This window comes from Dipodomys spectabilis, unplaced genomic scaffold, assembly GCF_019054845.1.
Source record: "Dipodomys spectabilis isolate Male_0828 unplaced genomic scaffold, ASM1905484v1 ptg000002l, whole genome shotgun sequence".
Lineage (NCBI taxonomy): Eukaryota > Metazoa > Chordata > Mammalia > Rodentia > Heteromyidae > Dipodomys > Dipodomys spectabilis.
This window is the reverse complement of record NW_024870679.1, coordinates 21232622-21248926: the sequence shown is the minus strand read 5'-3', so window position 1 is coordinate 21248926 and position 16305 is coordinate 21232622. Positions and strand designations below refer to the sequence as shown.

General features: G+C 37.7%; 1 protein-coding gene across 3 annotated transcripts in view; it reads right to left on the bottom strand.

Annotated features, from left to right (window-relative positions):
- Positions 1–366: 366 nt before the first annotated feature.
- Positions 367–16305, bottom strand: part of LOC122106759 (SSX family member 2 interacting protein) — a 57921-nt gene continuing 41982 nt past the window's right edge. The window contains exons 8-13 of one of the 3 annotated variants that reach the window (XM_042678286.1): positions 13349–13499; positions 11867–12003; positions 11121–11294; positions 7552–7666; positions 6400–6568; positions 367–3253 (exon numbers count right to left, since the gene is read on the bottom strand). In XM_042678286.1, coding sequence (XP_042534220.1) covers positions 3079–3253; positions 6400–6568; positions 7552–7666; positions 11121–11294; positions 11867–12003; positions 13349–13499 — 921 coding nt within the window. In that variant the 3' untranslated portion in view covers positions 367–3078. Of the gene's footprint in view, positions 3260–6399; positions 6569–7551; positions 7667–11120; positions 11295–11866; positions 12004–13348; positions 13500–16305 lie in introns of all 3 variants that reach the window. The other 2 variants (XM_042678278.1, XM_042678294.1) reach the window with 2 other exon arrangements.

Genomic DNA, 16305 nt, shown 5'->3' with positions numbered 1-16305 from the left:
AAATGTTTTTCCTAACAGATCTTTTATGCTTTGTATGCCAGCAAGCAAAACCCTGTAAGGCAATAATCTATTATTACATAGTAAGTTCTGCCAGAAATAATGGCAAGACTCAAGTGAAAAAAAGCCTAGCACCATTACCATTATGAATTAGCTATGTGACTGGAACAGAACCATCCAACCACGCTTTATGAGCAAACTGAGTCATCTAGCTTTGTTTGGGTAGTCTTCCCATCAACTCTGCATTCTCAGTGCCAAAGGATATGCTTGTCTTCTTGACTTCATTGATTGGACAGAAGTGACCAACTCCAATCTATAGCAAATACTCTGTAAATGTTCATCAGAAGATTGAAAAAAAGTAAACACAGACATAGGGAAAGGTATGTTTACTACAGTTCCATGATCCATACTTCTTTTAAGCCAATCTGGAAATATGAACATCATTTACATTAGGATATACATACAAATTTTGAAGTTTTTTGTTTTTACAAAGGGCCATTACAGAGGGAGGATCCATTAACTCAGACTCCAGGCACACATACTACAAAGCCTGCCCTGCTGTGCCAGGAGCCTTCAAATGGTTCCCCAGTGGAGATCAAGATGACTTCAGAGTGCTCTCCTACTCAGAAATCATGGAATCTATTTTATGATCACAGGCCTGTGATCAATCCTGATCAACTAAAAGTGAAAATATAGAATTCTTTCTAAATAACAATAGTCTTTCCATTATACCACAAGGTGAATCGTTTATCTGGAATATCCAGTGAACTTAATCACTTAAAATACCCAGGTATTAAATGATTTTTTCATCAAGTTTCCAATCATCATAAGTTTGCAAACATTTAAGAGTAGGAAAATCTCAGAATTTCACTGCCTCTTTTATGCTTTGAAAAAAAATTTCCAATTTGCATATGGATAAGCATGGAAGTATGATTACAAAAGGGGGCTTCTAGGCGAAGTACACTCTGGCATCATTATCTAATCATAGCTAGATGTAGCACAGCTGTATTATCTGTGCACTGCAAACACCTACAAAAGGAAGAGAAACAAATCTTGGGCATTTTGTGTTTGGATTCAGTGGGTTTTCAACATGGAGACCGTCCAATGCCTGGAAGTTTAGGTGCTGGAGACCACTTTAGAATTAGAATGGTCAACAAAGGTGACTTAGGTAAAAATAGACAATTTCTAGCAGATCTAATGCAAATAAATAACCAAAGTGCAATCAATCTGGGCTTATATACTGTTTTTCACATCTTAATTTCAAAGTAAATCTCAAGAAATTTTTCTTCCCAATATGAAAAACCAACTCACTTTAAAATAGAAACACAAGGCTGGAAAAATTAGATGCTGCATTGTCCTCCTGGAATATAGGGATTTCTATTTTAAAAAATCAGAATGTTTACTTGTAGAAAGTACATCCTGGAAAGTGTCCCCCAGGAAGGGGACTGTGCACGACGCATACACCAATGACTACTGATTGCCTTTCTTTGACATTATTGCTGAACAGCAAAATAATCAAACCGTATCTAGATTTCTTCCTCTGGAATATGGTAGGTTTCTGAAATTTTGTAGTATTTTAAAGAGTAAAGAAGTGAGCATGCACCAGCGGAACTAATGTCCAAATGTTAGCTCTAGGAAACTGTAAACGTGGCCCATGCTAGACTGGACTCAGGAATGTCACATGGGACGCACTTTGCGGTATCTTTTCAACCCTAGCTGATCAACTTGAGTCACACAGAAGTGAACAGATGACACAAGTATGCTTTCTTTTTCTTGGCAGCATGACGGATTTAAATGAAACAGCCACAAACAGAAGTGTATACAACACCTAGCAAAGACTTGTCTGTGTAAGCTTCTATGAAAGAAACACGCAGCTGTTAGGCACTTAAAGCATTTGGGTGAAAAATCCAGAAGAGCCTAGGCCTACATTTATTAGCACTCCTATCAATAGTAACATACTTTTTATGAAGAAACATGCAGTCAGAAACAATACAGACAAGAGAGTCTCAGATTATTCTGAAAATGAAACAACTATCCAGAGTATATCACATCTGGCTTATAAAACTGAATGCTTGTACATTGTCATACTTCTTTACCATTAGTGATAAATATCTCATTGAAAAATTACTAGAAAAGTATTGGCAATGATATAAAGCCCTAGCTGGTACAGATGTAACTGTACTCATCTGGTAAGGAAAATATTACCATGCATACATCTTAATCTTCTAGCATCCAAACATCTTAAAGCAATGTTCTTACATTGCTATTAAAAGGTACTTTTGTTGTCTTGACCCCATTACTCCAGAATCACTACTCCTCTTACAAATGATAATATCCAACATATATAAAATAAAAATCTAATGCTGTAAAAATCTCCAAAATGTAGTGATAGTAACAATGACTATCTAAAGAACTTAGCTTCATGGTAGAGCTTTGAATACTTATTGCCAGATGATTAAAAGAATCTTAACGTAATGTGGGATTAGTCCTGATGATTTCGTAAATAGACTATCACTAATTTTATTGGCATGAAATACTATACTTCTGGTTGTGTGAATATTTTGTCTTAAAGCCTCTTAACATAATTGTGTATATCTATGTACAAAACATACATAAATTCACTTTATTTAAAACATATGAAAGAGGTAATTCCAAAATCACACTAAACATAATAAATATAGAACTTGCTTTGTTAAAAATCTACAGTATACATTCAAGTAAAGGCTAAATTTCCAATGCCAACTGTATTTGGGACAGAAATTAAACATATACAATAATAATCAGTCTCCTAAAAGTGCTCTTAGAAATCTCATTCTAGTGCTTTTGTCTCCATCCAAAAGTCCATACATTCCTTTATTCACAGAACCAGACACTTCTGTTACTAAAAATACATATCCAAAGCTTTTATATCCTTTTCAATAGATTTAGAATTTCAGCTCTTTGGGGAAAGACAGGGAATTCCAAACAAACAATTCAGACATCTTAAAGTATTAGAGATGACTGGCTTTATGACACACCCTGTTTCAACTTAGATGTGAAATCTGATGCACATCTTAATGGAAACAATTCCAGCACACACGTCTAAGGTAGGTCATCTTTTTCCACATGAGAACTTGTATAGGTCAAGGAGTAGCCACTGTAACAACCTTCCCGTGACCCAGGTCTTGAGGCCATACTCCATTTCTGATTGGTACATTCTCTCCCGACCTGATTTGGTTTAGTTTCCTCAGGAGTTATATTCAGTACATTGATTGAACTGTTGGGAAAAGAAAGGAAGATCTTAATAACTAACTCACCTTCTTTTATACATTAGACTGCTTGTGCTAAGTAAAAGAGAAGAACATGAAGAAGAAGAGGTGTTTCGAAACTGCCTATTATATGATATTTTTTTTTTGGGGGGGGGGGAGGAGGAAATAGACCTGAGGACCAAACTTAGGGCATTGTACTTGCCTGAAGAGTGCTCTTCCACTGAGCTACATCCCCAACCCCTAATATATGACTTGTATCTCTACATCTACTTATGTATTTACCCATCTATTTATTTTATTCCTCTAGTCTATTTGGAACCATGCTGTCCAAAAGAATTTTAAGGTAGACAGACAATATGAGGTTTTTGAAGCTCTGCTCTGTTTCCATCTTTCTGGCACTATTTTTCTAATCTCTTTATGGCTTCTTTCTTATTTGTTTATGCCTTCATACACTCATCTTTCCACCCTATCTCCAGATATTTAATGAGTGCTCACAAAAATGGTTCAAGAGGCTGAGGGTTTGGGGGTACGTATGTAATGCCCACTACTCAAGAGGCAGAGGCTAGAGGATCAAGGTCTGAGGCCTGCTGGGCAGTTATGGAGATACTATCTAAAAATCAAAAGCAAAAGTGCTTGAGGGAAGGGCTTAAGTGGAAGAGCACTTGCTTACCATTTACAAGGTCACATATTTAATCCCCAGAACTGTAACCCTCCCTAAATAAAGGTACCCTTCCCTTTTATCTGAATAAAACTCACATAACCTACGTTCAACCAAATAAATCTGGTTAATAATTACTTTAAAAGTCAATGAAGCTAAGCCAATGACTAGTAGATTTTTATCTAAGTATTATTTTACATATTTTTCAACAAAAACAATTATCTTTCTTATGACTGTTGACTAACTTGACTTCATGTCTAACAATCTTTTAAGATGGTTTTAATTCTAAAAATTGAAACAATAAGGGGCTGGGAAGGTAGCTCAGTGGTAGAGTGCTTGCCTTGCATGCATGAGGCCCTAGGTTCGATTCCTCAGCACCACAAAAACAGAAAAAGCCGGAAGTGGTGCTGCGGTTCAAGTGGTAGAGCGCTAGCCTTGAGCTGAAGAGTTGAGGGACAGTGCCCAGACCCAGAGTTCAGGCCCCATGACCAAAAAAAAAAATAGATAAATAAATTGAAACAATCCTAAAGAAAACTAATACTTAGAAAATGGTTTATAATTAGTTCAGTCCGGAGTGCCAGCTCAAGTGAGATTGGTGCTAATGCTGGTTACATCAGTGACGTATAAGCGATACTGTGTAGAACTGGAAGTAGAGCTTTCAGGTAAAGTTCCTGAGGCGTAGAAATGGCCACAAATAGTACACTCTGTGTACATTCTCAGAAGCAGAAGAGTCCTTTAGCCTCCAAAACCATACATCACTCATTTACAGCAGCATTTAAAACACAAGAAATGAACATTTAGCAGTACTTTTGTGTTTACAAATATTTTTGCTGTCAATGAATGTTAAAAGACCAAATACTGTGCAAGTCCTATTTGTTGTTGTTGTTTTAAATATGTATTAAATACATAGCACTGCCTTCAAAGAATACGTAGTTAAAGTACTTTATTATTAAAAAGAAATGCAAAAAAGTAAAAATTTTAAATCAACTGATACAATTATGCCATAAGCGTTAGGAATGGTGAGAATTTTTATCTTTATATACATAGTCCTAACTAAACAAATTATGTAGTTTCAGGAATATTTCATATAAAAAATATTGACATGATTTTCAGATTATAAAATTAAATAAACTTTTACTCATATTTAAGCAAAAGTTAATCCACTGGCCTAACTTTCAAAGCATCCCACTCTAAGCATTTCTGGCCATCTCTCATTTCAGTTCCAATAATGACTGACTCCTACAACCTCTTTGCCATAGAATACTCATGTCTTTAGCTCTTGCTCACTGTATGTGCCTACCACCATGATCCTCTAGGACTATGCTGTAAGCCCTGAAGTCCTAAATCCATTTTCAAAATCAGCCATATAAATTATAGAGTCTTGTCCCTCTACCTTAAAAAGCTAGATTTCTACACTCTTGCTTTCTAAGATGCCAAAAGATAGGGCCTTTAGGCCATTGTCTTCTACTTTAACTAGGACGACTGGCTGGGCTGTGAGTGTAGCTCTGTAGCAGCAGCATACTTGGCTCACAAGGCATTCACAAAGCACCGAAAAAAGAAAAAAAGGGAGAGAAAGATGGAAGAAGAGAGGAGAATGGGAGAAGGCGAAGAGAAAAAGAAGGAAGGGAGGAGAACACTTGCCAACTTATTCCCTTTGATTTGTTTTGTTTTGCTATCTCAACTAGGAGCACTCTTGATTGCTCTGTGATAGTATCTGAAGTAGTGTTCTTAATCTTAGAAAATGATTCAATGAGAAAGTCAAATGGCATCAATTTGAGACCACTGTTTCTACCACAGTGCCCTGGGGCATGGATCACCAGGCTTCACTATACCAGTGGAACACACAAACCAGAAGAAACCTTGAAATAGGTCCTCTATCTAGAAACTGTCAAAATAGTTTTCTTCTATTAAATACAGTACTTAGAATTTGGTGATGAAAATAAAACAATCTTAAATTATATGGCTAAAATTATATATTTTATTTTAAAACATATATGTACGTATGTGTGTATGTATTAGCAGCGTAAGTACTAAAGGGCTCTAAAGGGCCTTACCATTTGAACCACATCCTCAGTCCTGATTACTTTTACTTTTGCCTCAGGTAGAGGGATGATCCTCCCATCTCTGTCTCCCAGAACTTTACATTGTATTTTTAAAATATGAAATACCAAGCTCGATAGCTCCAAGAACAAGCAAAAGGTCTACCATGCTCACTACCATATTCCCAGCACCAGCATATACTGGACATCCTACATATACTATGTATACTATGTATACTATGTATATATATATTTATATGTATACTACATATACTATGTAGGACATATACCTACATATACAGGACATCCAGAAAGTAGTTACAGAATATATCAGTGTATTAAATTCTTCTCTAGAGCCTTTATTGTTGCTAATACTGCAGATATACCAACTTCTCCATGGGAATGCAATACCAACAATTTTTAGAAATATGTAAAAACATCATCAATCAATAAATACCTATGTTCAGATGTACAGGAACGTGCAGCCTGACAGAAGTCTGAAGTACAAGGTGAAGCAGGAAGAGACTGAGTCAGCTTAGATGTGCAAACTGGAGACCCATTCGACATACTGTGAGGTTTCTTTTGCCGTGGCCTTGAGGGCACTGTAAGATTGTCTGGATCAGAACCTTTGCCAAAAAAAAAAAGGAAAAAAGGTAACACAAATGATGGAGTAATAAGTACAATGAGACAGCTAACTTAGATGACTCGTTTGAAATTCTGAGTGACATATGAGAACACATTATTTTGCCATCTCTTATGCATATCTTGTAACAGTTTTTCTTTCTTTCTTTTTTCTTTTGGTGGTACTCAAGGCGTGATTTGAACTCAAGGCTTATGCTTGCCAGTCTGGTACTTGGCTGCTGAGCTACTTTTTAAAAGCTGGGAGTGGTGGCTCAATCCTTCCTAGCCCAGAGGTAGAGATCAGAATAACAGAAATTTAAGACAAGTATGGTCAAAAGTTCACAACTAGCTACTCAGAATGCTGAAGCCCTTGGAGGATTGCAGTTTGAAGCCAGCCTGAACAAACAAGTCTGTCAGATTCCATCTTTGATTAATTAGCAAAAAGCTAGGCTGGAGGCAGCTCAAGTGGTAGACATGAGCACTGTCAAAGAAAAAGAAGACCCTATTTCAATATCTTGGGAACAGTGGCACATCCTTGTCATCCCAACCACAGCAGGAAACAACATAGTAGAATTGCAGTGTTCCAGGGTCGTGCTCAGGCAAAAAGGGAGACCCTGTCTCAAAAATGATGAAAGTTGGCTAAGCAGTAGAGTATCTGCTTCTAACAAGCATTTGGCCTTGATTATTCAAAAGTCTCTGTGCTGTCAAGACACCAAAGTAAAAGGTTACTTTTGATACTTATGGTTCTATTGTTGACCAGTTTTGACTCCAGTAAAAAAAAAAAAAAATAGTAAAGCTGATTTCAGGGTTGGGGGTATAGCTCATCAGACCTTGGGCAAGGTCATGGGTTTGATCCCAGCACCCCACAAAATTAGATAATATAATTTTTAAATTTAATTTTAGTTCCAATTAAAGATCTATTTGAAGTTTTACATTAACTTTTATTTAAATACATACATTTACATCACAGAGTTTATAAAGTACTCACTTCCTGAGAAGGCACTGGAAAGTTTTACACTTTCTGAGTTCTGCTGGTCAAAGGTAGTCATATTTAAGAACTGCTGCTTTAGCCAACTGGCTCTTTCTTCTTCAAATGCCTTTCTCTACCATAAAAAAACAACAACAACAGAGAAATGTGATCAGTATTTCAACCTCCAAAAAACTGCTTATAACTGCAACTTCTCAAGCTGTCTGCAGGATCCACACCCATTTCTTATGTTAAATAAACTGACCTGGAAAAAACTAAGAAACATTTTACTTAAGAGTATGTTTAAAAGTAAAAGTTCAACCATCTCAATATACCAGTAATCACAATTTTCACATTAATTCTGAATGAAAATAAATGAAGAACTCAAATAGTGTATTAGCAGAACTTTGAATAGATAGTACACACATTGTGAGCATACTATTGTAAACAACAGAAAAATACTCAACATCATATACAGATCGTTTAAAAAGAAAAGTTCTGGCTTCATCAAGCATTTCTCTGGTACTGGCCTCCACTAGACCACAAGAGGGCATTGGCAGATCATGTCAAACCTGCCCCTTATTCACACAGCTGATGAATCCTAAACTAAACACCCTCTCGCCCCAGGTCTCTCATCCTTCCATCCTCTGCCCCACTGTTCCCAATCAAGGAGCACAGGCAGATGGACTCAGGCAGGACACGGTGCCAGACAATTGGGGAAGTGTGGGATATGGACTCAGGAACAGGAGAACATAGCTGCACAGGTTGTTTAAGAAAACTAGTGGCAAAAAAGAAAATGAATACACTGACCACAGAAAAGAGATTCATTCAGAGATGGAAGACACTTTTCCAAATTGTCAGTGAAGTAACATAAAAAAATGTTATACAATAGAAAATACAAACATTTCCATTAGAAAACTTAAAAGATAAGACCTGAAATAAAACCTTAGTGGCTGAAATGAATTGAGTCTGTAGATCAGGTGGTGATCCACAAGATAGAAGTGACAAAATATCTAGAATTCAGAACATGACGTCAATCTATAGATAATTGTAGGCAGACTACAGGCTGTCAACAGAAGTTCCAGAACATAGAGCAGCCAAAGAAGGGAAAAATAAAGAAAATTTCACTAAACTCAGGAACACAGCATCTTCAGATGAATCATCAAGATATATCCTGATAAATCTGAACTTTTAAAGTAATTACACAGGCTGGGGGGGGTGTGTGTGTGTGTGTAGGGGGATGGTGAGGAACGCACACAAAACACAAGGTTGTCCACGAGGTTACATTATAATTTAGCCTCTCTTCAGTAACACTAGAAGAAACAGAATAACTCATTACAAATTTTGAGAGAAGGCTGGAAATCTCAATTCTACACTTAGCCAAATCAAACAAAAATATGTTGATATTCTAAAATTCAGAATGCTTATTCTATATGCATTAGTTATGAAAAAGTTACTTATGTAGGTATCAACATAACAAATTCAAGAGGAATCCCAGAAAGAATAGCTGGAGCTTAAAGAACCACAGTGGCTGTCTGACTTAGGAATTCAGCCAGAAGCTAGAGGCTATCCAAGAACGCACCAGAGTGATAGAACTCCTTTGTGCAGAATATTTACCTATGCATGTCAAAATGTATCATTTGTTTTTAGAATGAACAAAATTTGCATAATCATGTTATCAGTTTTCAAGTTTTTAAGTCTCATCTTTAGACAAGGCAATTTACATCTAGAGTACATAATAGGAGGGAATATATATGTTACAACACTTGACAATGAAAAACCACAAACAAAATGGCGAAATAAAGTAGCAGAGTGGGAAAGGTGCACAAGCATGAACTGGAAGCATACCCACAACTGACTGTAAATAAGTTAGCAATATTATGAAAAAATAAGATTTGGATGTACAAATAGTACAGGTGGGAGGGCTTATTTATACTAAATGTATCTTTCAGAGCAAAGAAATAGTATTGAGAAAAATGCTAAAAAATTATACATTAATGTTCAAACAGAACTCCCCAGGGGAGGAGGGACCAAAAACTCTACCATTAGAAACTTTGCTATTGGTAATAATAGCTTTCTCTGTATGGCCCAGTTTCTTTCTTTCTTTCTTCTTTCTTTCTTTCTTTCTTTCTTTCTTTCTTTCTTTTTCTTTTTGTCAGTAGGGCTTGAACTCTGGGCCTGGGCACTGTCCCTCAGCTCTTCAGCTCAAGGCAAGCACTCTACCACTCGAGGCACAGTGCCACTTCTAATTTTCTGGTGATTTACTGGAGATAAGACTTTCATGGACTTACATGCTGGGGCTGGCTTTGAACCATGATCCTCAGACCTCAGTCTCCTGAGTAGCTAGGATTATAGAGTGAGCCATGGGCACCCAGCATCTTTAAACATTACAAGGTTTCATTTAGCAAAGGGTAACAATGAGGAAAACACATTGCCAAAAAATGCAAACAGGTTGGGCACTGGTGGCTCATGCCTGTAATGCTAGCTACTCAGGAGGCTGAAATAGGAAGACTATAGTTTGAAGCCAGCCTGGACAGGAAAGCCCATGAGATTCTTATCTCCAATCAATCACCAAATAGACCCACAGTGGAGCTGTGGTTCAACTGGTACAACACTAACCTTGAGAAAAAACTAAAACAAAACAAACAAACAAAAAAAAAAACCCCAGGGACAGCCCAGGCCCTGAGTTCAAGCTCCAAGCACAAAAGGAAAAATGCAAAACAGTAGAAGTGTGTATGTGTAACAAACTGCATTGTTAATGTGCATGTTACTAGATGAGGGAATAGAAATCCAGGTAGGGGTTTAGATTTTACTGTACTTTAAAAACAACAAGCTGGGAGCAGGTGGCTCACACTTGTAATCCTAGCTACTCAGAAGCCTGAGATCTGAGGATCATGGTTCAAAGCTAGCCTGAGCAGCAAAGTCTGTCAGACTCTTTCCTCCAATAAACCACCAGAAAATCAGAAGTGGCGCTGTGGCTCAAGTGGTAGAGCACTCACTTTGAGCTGAAGAACTGAGGGACAGTGCCCAGGCCCAGAGTTTAAGCCCCACAACCAAAACAACAACAACAACAAAATGTGCTCCTAAGTATACTGTACTGTACTAAAACCATATCTATTGGCAGTGAATATGTGACGGATTCTGAAACTTAACACTTAGGAAATCAACCTGGAATGGGATAAATGATTTTTTTTTTTAAACTTGCAAGTACCATAGCACTCTTGCTTGGCCTCTCTGCAGTTTCAGGTTACTTAAGTCATCAATAGTACAATCAATGGTTTAGAGAACTGGACAGCAAAGAAACAGATACATCCAGGTGAGCTCTGCCTCTACCTCAGGTTTTTTGGGGTTTTTTTGGGGTCCGGTCGTGGGGCCTGAACTCTGGGCCTGGGCGCTGTCCCTCAGCTCTTCAGCTCAAGGCTAGCGCTCTACCACTTGAGCCACAGTGCCACTTCTGGCTTTTTTCTTTTTGCTTATGTGGTGCTGATGAATCGAACCCAGGGCCTCATGCATGCAAGGCAAGCGCTCTACCACTGAGCCACCTTCCCAGCCCATCTACCTTGGGTTTTAAAAGCAGTTGTTTCTAGTACCTCCAATCCCAGGCGAATAGCAGCTTCTGTAAAGCTCCGTCTTTCTCTCTCAAAATTCTTTTTTTGCTCTTTAAAAAGTGACCATTCTTCTTTGAGGCGCTCTTTTTCTTCCAACAGGTAACAGTCTTGCAGCAGAGAAGTGGTGTCATCATCACATGCAGTAGTGAGCTGCTGCTATTAAATTGGAAAACATAGTAAGTGCCTGGAGACCCCCAAAGACTGAATCAACAAGCTGAAATGGAGCCAGGATGACAGGTCAAAAAAGAGTCAGAAAGTCAAACTTTTGAATTTCTCTCTTCCCAAATGTTACCAATCCCAATTAGACAAACAAGAACACATAAGGAAAGATATGACCTGGTTAGTAGATAACTTAGCTTAGACTGGAAAAGCTCTACAGAACTTAAGAGCTAAAAGAACAGATAATCCAGTAAATCCAGTAAGATACAGCAAAGTTCTGGGGTATTTCAGAAGACAGAAAAGCTTCAAAAGGTAATCCAAGCCAGGTGTCAGAGGCTCATGCCTACAATCTTAGCTACTCAGGAGGCTGAGACTTGGAGATCATAGTAAGAAGCCAGCATTGGCAGGAAAGTCCTTGAGACTCTGATTTCCTGATTTCCAATTAATGGCCAAAAAGTTGGAAGGGGAGCTGTGGTAGCCTTAGGCCAAAAAGCTCAGGGACACCATCCAGAGTTCAAACATCTGAGTTTAAGCCCTTAAAACCAGCACACATGTAAAATAACATTTACCTGTAAAAGCTGCTGCTGTGTTTTAATCATTTCTTTACATTGCTGAATTTCTAACTCCAGTTTCTCAGTTTCTTGTTCATGGTCTTGTCGTGAGATCACATCTTCATTATTAAAACCTTCCACATTTACCTTTGAAACTAACACAAAACCTAGTCAGCTGCTGATAAGCTTATAGCCACCATTAGTAATTTATGGGTGTTTTGAAAATATACTTAAAAATCAAGGCTCTCAGAACTTTTTCTATAATTTCAAGGTTACTTCCTTTGGCCTTTTACATTTTCATAATAAGAGAATTAAATTTACATTATTTTAAAACTGAAAATTATAAGGAGCAAAGTAATTTAAGTTCATGACAACTATAAATTCATAAACTTCAGGACAATATTGGTCTTGGAGTTCTTTTTATTTCAAGTGTCAGAATTTAATTTGTAATTCATATTTATTCATGACTGTGTCCCGATTAAATATAGACAACTTGATTGCCCATAGAAGAATCTTGATAAATATAACAAATTCATAATCTATGTTTTTTGTTGATATTGCTTCAAACATCAACAGTGCTACTACAGATCTTGTTCTCACAGTTAAATTCAACAACTTGCTTACTAATAGTCATGACTGAGATGAGTAAAGTTTCATATAAAGTCATACCAGAACTGCAATAATTTTGCTGACTGCTCTTTTTTTATTTAAGGCAGTAACATTTAAGTTCATCATTTTGATCATTTAACTTAAGTTTTCTTAAAATAGACTTTATTTAGAAAGCATAAATCTTAATTTTCCAGATTTTAAAGCATGAAAACTTTACTGAACAAAAATAATACATCCTTATACTAATGGGCATTTCTTGATTTTCAAAATTTACTAAAAAAGTCAGAAGCAGGAGGCTCATGCTAGTAATTCCAGCTACTCAGAGGGCAGAGATTGGGAGAACAGCAATTTGGAGTGACCTCAGGCCAAAAAAAAAGTGATTCCTCATTCTCAACAAATAAGCCCAGCATGGTGGTTCATGCTTGCATTCCCAGCTATGTGGAAAGAATAAGTAGGAGATTGATCCTTGGTAAAAATAAAAGACCCTATCCAAAAAATATCAAAAGCAAAACAAAGCAAAAGTGGTAGAGCACTGGACAAGCAAACATAGGTCTTGAGTTTAAACCCCATTATTATATATATATATTTTTTACTGAAACAGATTCAGCTCTCTTTATTTCAACACGTAGGAGCAGTTGATAACACATAACCTAGTATTAGTGACACATTACCCAGCTTTCCCAGACTGACCCAGCATTTGGGAGCAAAGTGAGTTTTCTCACTGAAGTTCAAGTTTTACAGCAACAAGAAGGCAGAGTCTTATATTCAAGTCCATCAAAGTGAACTATAAATGTCAGGCCTGGGTTCATAAAATGGTTTTTCTGAGTGATTGGAGGTCAATAGCTCACTCACTACAAGCACCTCGCTTCACATACAGGGAAGCCCCATTACCTTGGTTATCAAGTTTTTCTACATGACTTTTCAAAATTCTCCACTGTTTTCTGATGCTGTTTGTGAGCTGTTCTCTCACAGTTTCACAGGAAAGGTCCCATACACTCTCTCGGCTGAGTTCCCCAGCATCTTCTTCAATATCAGAGATAACCTACAAAAGGAAAACTTGAGTATTAAAATGGCTCTACTCAGGCAGGCTCATCAGATTGATTATTAGAGACAGCGTACTTAAAAAAATGGTTTCTGTTCTGAGCTATAGGGGGGAGAGTGGAGAGAAGGGAGAGGGTGTGTGCATAATAGTATTAGGCTTGATTGAACTCAGAGCCTGAGTGCACTGAGTCACTCAGGCTGGCATTCTACCTCTAGAGACAGTACGTCACTTCCATGGTTTTGATGGTTAACTGGAGATAAAAGTTCTATGGACTTTTCTTCCCAGGCTGGCTTTTAACCATGGTCCTCAGATTTCAACATCTTGAGCAGCTAAGATTACAGCTGTGGACACCAGGCATTGGTGCTGCATCTTTACATATATGACTCTGTGCTTACCATAAACATCCTGAGAAGATACAATTAACAGGTGATGGAAACTCCTCAATTTAGATCTTTTCAAATTCAATTCTAATCTAGTTAGTGACAGACAAGTCGTGGAGCCATAATGAGCAAGAGACCCTCATTACCTACTTAATGCTGTGCTACATGCTTCACAATGTGTTACAATGTGGGAAAATGGGCTTAAGGTAGATAAAATGTTATACAGCTAAGAGACAGAACTGAGACTTGTAGTCAGAAGAAAAATCTCTAATCCTAGGCTTTCCTCACATTTGTACACAAGAAGAAATATTTTTTCCTTATATGGTATTAACCGATAGAATCATAACAAGTAGTAACTTTTATTGATAAATGATATTACAGAGGATCAACATAAGATAAAAGAACAAAAGAAAACAATATTGAAAAGCAAATATCACAATGCCAAAGAGTTAGGAAACCTGATGAGAAACCACAGCTTGAATGTTAGTAACAAAATCACTTCCTGCAACGTTGATGTTAATGGAATAATGTGATACAGAGCAGTCTTGCTGATCCACAGTCCCTGGAGCCCATAAAAAAATAACAGCCTCAGCCTGACCATCCAAGGCCAAAAACTTCCACCACCCAACACATGGGAGCAGCTGATAACACATAACCTAGTACGAATATTAGTGACACATTACCCAGCTTTTCCAGACTGGCCCCACTCTCCAAATAGACAGATCCCCATAAATTCTGAAGTTCTGGGACCTCTAGTACAGTGCTCCTTTTGAGTCTGCCGACTGTCCCGCTGGAGTGTATACTTTTGATCTGGTTTCATTTTACTCTGCATTAATATATCAGAGATAGCTCCTACTTAGGTCTCCTCTATATGACCTTAAAATTCTTTTTCTGGCTAAACCAGAACTTTCTGGCCCTCAGATATGATGACCTCAATCTGTGACATTTGGGTGAGTCAAGCCAGAAGACCTGAGAAGGTGACTGCTTTTCCTCTGAGCAGTGATTCCTTATTGGTATGGGAGGACCACCCGTTTTACTTTTTTTTTTTTTTTTGGGGGGGGGGGTCCGGTCATGGGGCCTGAACTCTGGGCCTGGGCACTATCCCTCAGCTCTTCAGCTCAAGGCTAGCGCTCTACCACTTGAGCCACAGCGTCACTTCCGGCTTTTTTCCTTTTGATTATGTGGTGCTGAGGAATCGAACCCAGGGCCTCAGGCATGCAAGGCAAGTGCTCTACCCTCCCAGCCCCCAACTTTTATTCTTTCATACTAGGTTGAAATAAAACTTACAACATAGTACAAGTTTATTCCTCTTCCTCTATGTATAAAAACCAGATTAATTACCTATCAACTTGCCTTTTGTATCCTAAACTTCAACTACAGGGTTAAACCGTAAAGATTTGAGGCTCTTCCCTTAAGTTCTCCCTCTTCTACATCTTATTTGTATTAAGACAGTCTTCCTGTTCAAAGTCTTTTGGAAATTGTGTTACCTCTCAGGAAGCCCTAGTTAGAATGTAACATTCTATAACCCTTAGACCCAAGCAAAACCAAAGGTTCCCTTTTTAAAAAGTCCAAAGTCAACAAAGTCTGTTTCATATTTGGAGATATGTGTGACTAGATGACAAGGAAGCAAATAGATAAGACTTTTAAAAAGATATTTACAAAAGCGTATTTGGATATAAAGAATTTTGTACATAAGTAGGTTTTGTCCTGAAAACAAAAGAATGCCCCAAATGGAAATAAGGCAGGTAACAGCAAACCCAGAAGGCTGAATATGTCTCAAAAAAGGATTGCAGTATTGCTTTATGTCCATACAACTGGTGGGATGTGGAAGGGCACAAGGAAACATTAGAAAGTAATGAGAAATTCTCTGAATAAAAAACAACAACAACAACAAAAACCTCACATACTTCTATATATCCCAGTTTCAACGGGATTTAAAGGGAAGGTTTTCGTTTTTGCTTTTTTGATGTTGTTGTTGTTTGGCCAGTCCTGTGGCTTAAACTCAGGGCCTAGGCACAGTCTCTGAGTTCTTTTGCTCAAGGCTAGCACTCTACCACTTTGAGCCACAGGTCCACTTCAGGTTTTCTGGTGGTTAACTGAAAGTAAGACTCTCATGGAGTTTTTTACTCAAGCTGGTTTTGAGCTCTGACCCTCAGATCTCAGTCTCCCAAATAGCTAGGATTACAGGCATCAGCCATCAGTGTCTGGGAAGGGGAAGTTTTGCCTTTTATGAATTTCTTTAGACAGTACTGGTGGTGGTGATTTATAAAATCAATTAGATTACATTACAAAACCTACCACAGTCCTCTCTGGATTTTTTTTTTTTACCCTTGTAGTTTTGTCCTTCTCTGTTTCCACTTCTGAACAGCCCAAAGTGAAATTCCACTAGTAGCAATTTGCATTTACATAAAATAGTCCCAATTTGT